We start from the raw sequence: 10,749 nt of genomic DNA on the forward strand, positions 1-10,749 counted from the left end.
AACCTAATGTTTGTGTGAACATATGAACAAAAGGAACTGATATTGTGTGGTAGGATATATCTGTTTAATATATATATATATATTTAAAGTAGTGTTTCTGTGAACATATGAACAAAGGAACTGATGTTCTGTAGTAGGATATATTTGTTTAGCTTAATGTTTTTGTCAACATTTGAACAAAGGATCTGATGTTCTGTGGTGAGAGATTGTTGTTCAACTTAATGTTTCTGTCAACATATGAACAAAGGAACTGATGTTCTGTAGTAGGATATATTTGTTTAGCTTAATGTTTTTGTCAACATTTGAACAAAGGATCTGATGTTCTGTGGTGAGAGATTGTTGTTCAACTTAATGTTTCTGTCAACATATGAACAAAAGGAACTAATGTTCTGTAGTAGATTATATCTGTTTAATATATATATATATATGTGTGTGTGTGTGTGTGTGTGTGTATATATATATGTCTATTTTTTGCTTAATGTTTCTTTGAAAATATGAACAAAAGGAACTGATGTTCTATATCAGGGGTCACCAAACTACAGCCCTCGAGGTCATTTTGTCTGGCCTGCCAGCAGCTAGCTGCTTGGAAATAAAAAGTGACATTTCATCAAATGTTCGATTGTCATAACAAAATAAATCACACCAATGGTTGCTTTAAGCTGGCAAACACAAGACGTTATGATAAAAAGAAACAAGGCTGTCATGAGCATTTTTAACCAATAGGAAAATTTTTCTTTCATCCTTGCTGCCCATTTATTCATATCGAGGCACGTATCTATGAAAGCATTAGGATTTGGAAAACAAGTACAGACTTAACTCTCGTCCTATAGGCATGTCTTGTAAATTTAGCAGCTTAGGGTTACCGCTTTAGCAAGCTCATTTCTCTTAGTAGTCAGGTTATGCGCTTTTCATAACTCATTCTTAGGTAAGTGTCATGACAAACGTATGTTTCAATATATTTGTGCGTTCTTGGACCAGTACAATACTTTTCTCACAGTGTTCTGTGTTTTTCATTTTCAGTTCCTATTTTTTTTTCACCCATCGTTAAGGCTGCTTTTAAAAGATGAAAAGTGGACTCTGAGTGTCGTGAAGAATGGGGAGAAAAGCACTTCTTTGTGGAAACCAGAAAGCTACAGAAAGGCATCGAAAGTGTTGCCGTTTTGAAAGAGTACAATCTTCGGCGTCACTATGAAACAAAACATCTATCAATATATTTGAAATTTTCAGGAAAGTTCCATTCTGAGAAATTTGAATCCATGAAACGTGTTTTTGATTCTCAAAAGAATCTCTTCACAAGAAAGTTTGCTGAAAATGAATCTGTCACTCGTACAAGTTACAAAATAGTGCATAGGATGGTAGAGCGAGGAAAACCTTTTACTGACGGCAACTTTATCAAAGAGTGTAAGATGGAAGCAGCAAATGAGCTGTGACCTGAAAAAGCAATTTCTTTGAAAGTATCAGCCTTTCAGCAACTTCAGTTGTATGGAAAGCAGAAGAACTTGGAGAGAACATCGCATTACAGATACGCCAAAAAGTTAGAAACTTCCTATGGTATTCTCTGGCACTGTATGAGTGTACTGATTTCTCGAGTACGTCACAACTTCTCGTGTTCATTCATGGAGTTAATTTGGACTTTCATATGATGAAAGAGTTGGCATCAGTTTGCGGCATGCACAGAAGAACAACTGGAGAAGACATTTTCATGGAAGTGCATAAAACTTTGCAAGACTATAACCTTCAGTGGAATCAGCTTAGAGGTGTAACAGTTGATGGAGGAAAAAACATGGCTGGAGTAAAGAAGGGTCTGGTGGGGCTGATCAGGAAACAGTTGGAAGATCTTCAACTCCCAAGCGCTCTGTTCATACACTGCATCATACATCAGCAAACACTCTGTAGAAAAAACTTAGATATTTCTTGCGTACTGAAACCAGTCATGTCTGCAGTGAACTTCATTCGGGGTCATGCGCTTAATCATCGCCAATTCAAGGCGTTTCTTGAAGAAATTGATTCGGATTTCTGTGACTTGCCTTATCACACGGCAGTGGGGTGGCTCAGCTGCAGTAAATTCTTGTCTTGTTTTTATAAGCTGAGAAGAGAAATAGATATATTTCTTATCGAGAAATATAGAGCTGATCCACTTCTGTCAGATCCAACCTGGTTGACAAAGATGTCATTTTTGGTTGACATCACATCCCACATGAATGAATTGAACTTGAAACTTCAGGGGAAGAATAACCTTGTCTGTGATCTTTATAGAATCATTAAAGGATTTCGGAGAAAGCTGTCATTGTTTGAAGCACATTTGGAAGGAGGTAACCTCTCTCATTTTCAGTGTTTCAATGAGTTTCATGCTGGAATCACAGAAGATGTCAACCTGGAGTTTCAGAAAAAGATTATTAGTGATTTAAATAAACATTTTTAGAGAGATTTTCGGATCTCGACAGAATCGAAAGTGACATTCTCCTTTTTCAGAATCCTTTTGATTGTGTCATTGATGACGTACCAGTGGAACTTTAGCTGGAGGTCATTGATTTGCAAGGAAATGACTTGTTGAAAGCAAAACACAGAGAGGGGCAACTTATTGAATTTTACAGCTGCATACCTGAAGATGATTTTCCAAAGCTGAAGCAGTTCACATCTGGTATGGCATCAGTGTTCGGAACAACTTATGTCTGTGAACAAGAATTTTCAAAAATGAAGTATGTGAAGTCAGTACATCGATCAAGGTTGACTGATGAACATTTGAAAACAATTTTAATGATTGGATGCAGCAATTCAAAACCAAACATTGAAGATATTTTGAAAGTCAAAGGCCAATTTCATAAATATCACTAACATTTTTGTGGCTTAGTGAAATTCAGATACGTACTTACCATGTGTGATGTAACAATTGTTTTTGCTAATGTCACCTTCTTTGATAACCTTTTGGTAAATAAAAATGTTGGTTGTATTTCTGTTTGTGTTTTATTATATGTGTGTATTGCATGCTACTCCCACATGGCTAATGTGGCATCCTAAACTTAGTGTTAAGTCTTTTACAGAGAGCTTTAGTTCTAGCTTATGAGTATTGAACATATTGATCATGTGGCCTGCACTTCTCATTCCCCAAGTAATCTGGCCCCCTGTGAAAAAAGTTTGGTGACCCCTGTTCTATATGGTGAGAGATTGCTGTTTAACTTAATGTTTCTGTGAACGTGTGAACAAAGAAACTTATGTTCTGTTGTGAGATACATGTGTTTAATATATATCTATAATATATAATGTTTCTGTGAATGTGTGAACAAAGGAACTGATGTTCTGTTGTGAGATATATGTGTTTAATATATATCTATAATATATCTATGTTTAACTTAATGTTTCTGTGAACATATGAACAAAACCAACTGATGTTGTGCAGTAGGATATATTGGTTTATTATATATATAATATATATATGTTTAACTTAATGTTTCTGTGAACTTATGAACAAAAGCAACTGATGTTCTGTAGTAGATTATATCTGTTTAATATACATATCTATGTTTAACTTAATGTTTCTGTGAACGTGTGAACAAAGGAACTGATGTTCTGTAGTAGGATATAACTGTTTTATATATATATATATATATATGTTTAACTTAATGTTTCTGTAAACTTATGAACAAAAGCAACTGATGTTCTGGAGTAGATTATATCTGTTTAATATACATATCTATGTTTAACTTAATGTTTCTGTGAATGTGTGAACAAAGGAACTGATGTTCTGTAGTAGGATATAACTGTTTAATATATATATATATGTTTAACTTAATGTTTCTGTGAAAATATGAATGAAAGGAACTGGTGTTCTGTAGTCAGAGATCTCTGTTTAACTTGATGTTCCTGTGAAAATATGAATGAAAGGAACTGGTGTTCTGTAGTCAGAGATCTCTGTTTAACTTGATGTTCCTGTGAAAATATGAATGAAAGGAACTGATGTTCTGTAGTCAGAGATCTCTGTTTAACTTGATGTTCCTGTGAAAATATGAATGAAAGGAACTGGTGTTCTGTAGTCAGAGATCTCTGTTTAACTTGATGTTCCTGTGAAAATATGAATGAAAGGAACTGATGTTCTGTAGTCAGAGATCTCTGTTTAACTTGATGTTCCTGTGAAAATATGAATGAAAGGAACTGATGTTCTGTAATCTGAGATCTCTGTTTAACTTGATGTTCCTGTGAAAATATGAATGAAAGGAACTGATGTTCTGTAATCTGAGATCTCTGTTTAACTTGATGTTCCTGTGAAAATATGAATGAAAGGAACTGGTGTTCTGTAATCTGAGATCTCTGTTTAACTTAATGTTCCTGTGAAAATATGAATGAAAGGAACTGATGTTCTGTAGTCAGAGATCTCTGTTTAACTTGATGTTCCTGTGAAAATATGAATGAAAGGAACTGGTGTTCTGTAGTCAAAGATCTCTGTTTAACTTGATGTTCCTGTGAAAATATGAATGAAAGGAACTGGTGTTCTGTAATCTGAGATCTCTGTTTAACTTAATGTTCCTGTGAAAATATGAATGAAAGGAACTGGTGTTCTGTAATCTGAGATCTCTGTTTAACTTGATGTTCCTGTGAAAATATGAATGAAAGGAACTGGTGTTCTGTACAATTTTTGAACAAATTTTTTCATGTTTTCTGTAGGTTCCAGAATTAGGATCAAATAGTAGTCATCCAGGACATAACACGATTCATCAGTTAGGTGTCCAACTTCTTGGAATATCAGTTGGAACATCTGTCATGTTACTAATAGCTCTGTATGAGCATGAGCTAAAGTCTGCTTTAACAAACAAATAGGAATTCCTAGTTTCCCAGGTATCTAATACAAGGAAAACAGAGATTCTGTAACTTTATTAACAAATCATTGAGAGAACCTTGTTTGTTACCTTACTGCTTCACCAAACTCAAAAAAACAAACTTGTAGTAGTAAAAAAATGTGATTTTTCTAGAAATGTGGAATAACAAACAATGTGGAAAGACATTTCTTATGTTTATATTCTATATAGGTGTGTTTTAAACACATGGTGGCTTCTGTGTAATATCTAAAATCAACAGAGGTTACTTGACTAATTAAAGTGCCTCTGACATGAGAGATCAAGAATCCATATAATTTACATTAAATAATTATTACATCTTGATATAAATATATGGATTTATAAGAAACATTTACAAGTAGCCATAATACTCTATCAACCTGTACCTAACATTGATGCTGAAAGATGGGATATTTTAAGACATTATATTGGGTATTAATAGGGGATTTTACAAACAACTTCCTTTTTTAAGCAGAATGAAACACTAAAAAATGGGATATTTTAAGATGTTATATTGAGTTTTAAAAGGGGATTCTACAAACTTGCTTTTTTTAAGTAGAATCAAACTTTCACTAAAAATGGAATATTTTAAGATGCTATATTGAGTTTTAAAAAAGGATTCTACAAACTTATTTTTAAGTAGAATCAAACTTTCACTAAAAATGGAATATTTTAAGATGCTATATTGAGTTTTAAAAAGGGATTCTACAAACAACTTATTTTTTAAGTAGAATCAAGCTCTCATTATAAAATGGGATAAGATTTTCCAAGATGACTTATTCTTCAACTGAATTCTCAACATTGTATAGCATTACCATGATAATTGAGAATCAAGCTTCTGTTAAATATTCCTCTGTAGGGTTCTTTAGAAAGTTTGAATTAAGAAGCTTATTCCTGTAACAGATTTCAATTAAGAAGTTTAATCTTATTGTGGCTTTCTGAGATAGGATTTTGTGACAAGCATGTGGATTTCTAGAATACTTCAACAGAAGTTAACAGTCATCAAATAGAAAAGTTCATCATACCTTCAGTCATAATTTAAGCATACAAACTGTTCAAAGTATAGCATCTATCTTTTAGTCTTTACTGTGTTTGAAATATTTTGTAATAAATATGGTTTGAATAGGTATTCCCCAACCCGTGCTATAAATGGTATTGAATGTTATATTTCAAAGCAGCATACATAACATTAAGAGATAATCCAACAATGTCATCTTCACACCAGGCACTCTACAATAATATTCAACTCTATGAAATTCTAAAAGCAGAACTTTCTGACCTTTACAGAAACATATATTTAAGGTAATCCTGAGTCCCACATAAGCATAGAACTGAAAAGGTAAATTAAACTTCAAGTAAGGATATTTTCATGGGTGCCAGTTAACTGCAAAACTAAAGTTTTAAACAAAATAAAAATGGTCTATGAATCTTGAATAACTACAACAAATATCTGTTTAATTACACATGCTTACCAAACATCATGTGAAACTTAACAACTGATAAATTCATCGACATCTAAAAAACAATAATTTGTTTTACAATTTATGTATTGTAATTTTTAAATTGGTAATATTTGTTTTAGGTGAATTTTGAATTTCTGTCTGGTATATAACAAAAGATAGTTTGTATAGTAGCCCTTGTTCCAACAATATTATTTAAAGTAATGAAATAAACCATTCAAAACTTTCAAAATTTCAACTTCTTAAATAATTCGTGAAATCTGTTTGTGATCTTTCAAATGCATACATAACCCACTTACTCCATCATATACCCATCAAACTTGACTAGATCTACAACATTATATACGACTTAACTTCATCATTCATTCACTAAACTCGGTGGATAGATATACAACTTTATGACTCAGTAACGCCATCATTGATTCATTAAACTCTAGGTGGCTCTACAAGTGTGCATATGATTCAGTAACTCCATTATTGATTCACTAAACTCATTGAATAGATATAGAACTTTATATATGACTCAGTAACTCCATCATCGATTCACTAAACTCTGGATGGTTCTACAAGTGTGTATATGACTCAGTAACTCCATCATCGATTCACTAAACTCTGGATGGTTCTACAAGTGTGTATATGACTCAGTAACTCCATTATTGATTCACTAAACCTGAAGCTTAGATTTCAAACCTCATGTATTAGCCAGTAATTCTATCACTGACCTTCTAAACTTGATCACTGGATCATCAATTTCACATATGATCCAGCAAACTTTAACTGGATTTACAACATTATATACAACCACTAATTCCTAGCTTAATGGCTAAATTTATACGTGAGTCATTAATTCCATAATTGACCCTTGAAAGTCGACGTAACATTATATTTCTAACATTATATAAGACCTTATAATTTCGTCATTGATTCACGAAATTTAGAGAATAGATCTACAACATTATGTACAAGTTACTAATTCCATTATTGACACATCAAACTTAATGACAAGATCTCTAACTTTACACATGAGCCACTAATTCTAATATTGACACATCAAACTTAATGACTAGATCTTTACACATGAGCCACTAATTCTAATATTGACACATCAAACTTAATGACAAGATCTTTACACATGAGCCACTAATTCTAATATTGACACATCAAACTTAATGACAAGATCTTTACACATGAGCCACTAATTCTAATATTGACACATCAAATGTGATGACTAGATCTCTAACTTTACACGAGCCACTAATTCTAATATTGACACATCAAACTTAATGATTAGATCTTTACACGAGCCACTAATTCTAATATTGACACATCAAACTTAATGATTAGATCTTTACACGAGCCACTAATTCTAATATTGACACATTAAATGTGATGACTAGATCTCTAACTTTACACGAGCCACTAATTCTAATATTGACACATCAAACTTAATGACTAGATCTTTACACATGAGCCACTAATTCTAATATTAACACATCAAACTTAATGACTAGATCTTTACACATGAGCCACTAATTCTAATATTAACACATCAAACTTAATGACAAGTTCTATAACTTTACACATGAGCCACTAATTCTAACATTGACACATCAAACTTAATGACAAGATCTCTAACTTTACACGAGCCACTAATTCTAATATTGACACATCAAACTTAATGACAAGATCTATAACTTTACACATGAGCCACTAATTCTAATATTGACACATCAAATGTGATGACTAGATCTCTAACTTTACACGAGCCATTAATTCTAATATTGACACATCCAACTTAATGACTAGATCTTTACACATGAGCCACTAATTCTAATATTGACATATCAAACTTGATGACTAGATCTTTACACATGAGCCACTAATTCTAATATTGACACATAGAACTTAATGACAGGATCTATAACTTTACACATGAGCCACTAATTCTAATATTGACACATAAAACTTAATGACAAGATCTATAACTTTACACATGAGCCACTAATTCTAATATTGACACATTAAATGTGATGACTGGATCTTTACACATGAGTCACTAATTCTAATATTGACACATTAAACTTAATGACTAGATCTTTACACATGAGCCACTAATTCTAATATTAACACATCAAATGTGATGACTAGATCTCTAACTTTACACATGAGCCACTAATTCTAATATTGACACATCAAACTTAATGACTAGAGACTAGATCTCTAACTTTACACATGAGCCACTAATTCTAATATTGACACATCAAACTTAATGACTAGATCTTTACACATGAGCCACTAATTCTAATATTGACACATCAAATGTGATGACAAGATCTCTAACTTTACACGAGCCACTAATTCTAATATTGACACATCAAACTTAATGACAAGATCTATAACTTTATAGATGATCAATACATCAAACTCAATGAGTGGATTGATTTAAGATTGAATCTACAACTTAATTAGTAGTTCTCCAATTCTGTGACTGAATGTTCAAATTACTAACTTTACATCCAGATTTATAACTGTTCTCACACTCATTGGTTGAGCCTTCAATGAAATATCTGTAACTCTCTGATTTAGTATTTGTGTTTGTTTGTTTTTGAATTTCGCGCAAAGCTACACGAGACCTATGTGCGCTAGCCGTCCCTAATTTAGCAGTGTAAGACTAGAGGGAAGGCAGCTAGCTGTCATCACCCACCGCCAACTCTTGGGCTACTCTTTTACAACTAATAGTGCAATTAACAGTCACATTATAACGTCCCCACGGCTGATAGGGCAAGTGTGTTTGATGTGACGGGGATTCGAACCCGCGACCCTTGGATTACGAGTCGAGTGCCTTAACCACCTGGTAATGCCGGGCCGATTCAGTATTTAAATATGTTCATATTTTAAGCTTTACCATGTATGTAATAATATTTTTAAATTAATTAATATGTGTCTGCACCTCAAGCTTCATGACTGGACATCGAGATCTATGTCTTAGCGTCAAAATCTATGAGTATTCTTCCAATTCTGAAAGTTAACAGAAACTTATTGCCTCAAGCAAACGCTCTACCACTTCTGTGCCATGAAATATGGATTTGAAACTATCTTAATTAATGTTAGTCAAGCACTGAAAGGCATTGAGAATGTACTGCCTACAGTATCCATACGTGTGTTTGGTTAAAGAGTATTATGTGAACAAATAACGAAATAATCTATAGTTTGTGAGGAATATGAACAGATGAGCTCATGAGAAACAAAAATGACAAAAGGCCTGATACTTTAGTCTTCTCTTCTTAGGGTTCGCGCCCGCGTCGCGCTAAACATGCTCGCCCTCCCAGTCGTGGGGGTGTATAATGTGACGGTCAATCCCACTATTTGTTGGTTTTACCAACTATACTATCTTGGAGTAGCCCAAGAGTTGGCGGTGGGTGGTGATGACTAGCTGCCTTCCCTCTAGTCTTACACTGCTAAATTAGGGACGGCTAGCACAGATAGCCCTCGAGTAGCTTTGTGCGAAATTCCAAAACAACAACAACAACAACTCTTCTTAGGGTAAATGTATAAGTTTGGTTTGGTTCGCGGGTTCGAATCCCCGTCGCACCAAGTATGCTTGCCCTTTCAGCCGTGGAGGCTTTATAATGTGACGATCAATCTCGCTATTAGCTGTAAAAAGTAGCCCAAGAGTTGGTGGTGGGTGGTGATGATTACCTGCCATCCCTCTAGTCTTACACTGTTAAATTAGGGACGGCTAGCGCAGATAGCCCTCGAGTACCTTTGTGCGAAATTCAGACAAACAAACCAAAATTAACAGGTTAGCACTGAAATGTCCTTGGTGGTTATGGAATAGAGGTTACGAAACAATGTCGTCAGTTAGCAAAAGAAAGTGAGTTTGTATTCTTAAGCGTATTTTTCTTTATTCAGTTCTACTTGGTATTTTACCGAGACTTGTTTGATCGTTAAAGGCTCACAAGCTGTTCACTGTTTCATCAGAAGCGATTGTCCACAGTTTCTTGTTTTTGTATCTAACTAGAGATTGTCTTTATTATCCTTTCATATTAAATTTCTATATTTTTTAAGTAAATTAAAATTCGGTAAAGTTTTAAACTACAAAACACTTCCTTTGGTTCCTTCCTGTGCTGTGTGATAATTAGTTTAATCTGGAAACACTTCCAAACATGAAATACAAAGAACTTTCAGTTCTTCTTAAGTAACACTGGTTTTTAAAGTAGTTTGTTGTTGTACCTTTCTAAATGTTTCAAACCTGCCATACTTACTGTACTTACTTTTCACGTCAATTAACAACACTATTTATGTTTTCGAGCATTTTCTTCTTTTCAATTCAAAATACTCTTTAAAAAAAGTGGAATTGAAGTTTTGCGTGCACCATTGACAACAGTAAATTGGTTGAAATTATATTATTAATTTGCCTTAACCCTGATCTACCATTTGTTACCTTACGTTATTTCCAG

The 10,749-nt window shown here is 33.6% G+C and overlaps 1 protein-coding gene across 5 annotated transcripts in view; it reads left to right on the forward strand.

Moving 5' to 3' along the window:
* The window catches only part of LOC143243269 (zinc transporter ZIP6-like), a 39,359-nt gene extending 33,386 nt beyond the window's left edge, over window positions 1–5,973 (forward strand). For 3 of the 5 annotated variants that reach the window (XM_076487117.1, XM_076487122.1, XM_076487118.1), the window contains one exon: window positions 4,660–5,973. In XM_076487117.1, the coding sequence (XP_076343232.1) occupies window positions 4,660–4,812 (153 nt within the window). In that variant the 3' untranslated portion in view covers window positions 4,813–5,973. Of the gene's footprint in view, window positions 1–1,020; window positions 1,215–4,659 lie in introns of those variants that run through there. The other 2 variants (XM_076487121.1, XM_076487120.1) reach the window with 2 other exon arrangements.
* The last annotated feature ends 4,776 nt before the right edge of the window (window positions 5,974–10,749 follow it).

The sequence above is a fragment of the Tachypleus tridentatus genome, unplaced genomic scaffold (genome assembly GCF_004210375.1).
Source record: "Tachypleus tridentatus isolate NWPU-2018 unplaced genomic scaffold, ASM421037v1 Hic_cluster_2, whole genome shotgun sequence".
Taxonomy (NCBI): domain Eukaryota; kingdom Metazoa; phylum Arthropoda; class Merostomata; order Xiphosura; family Limulidae; genus Tachypleus; species Tachypleus tridentatus.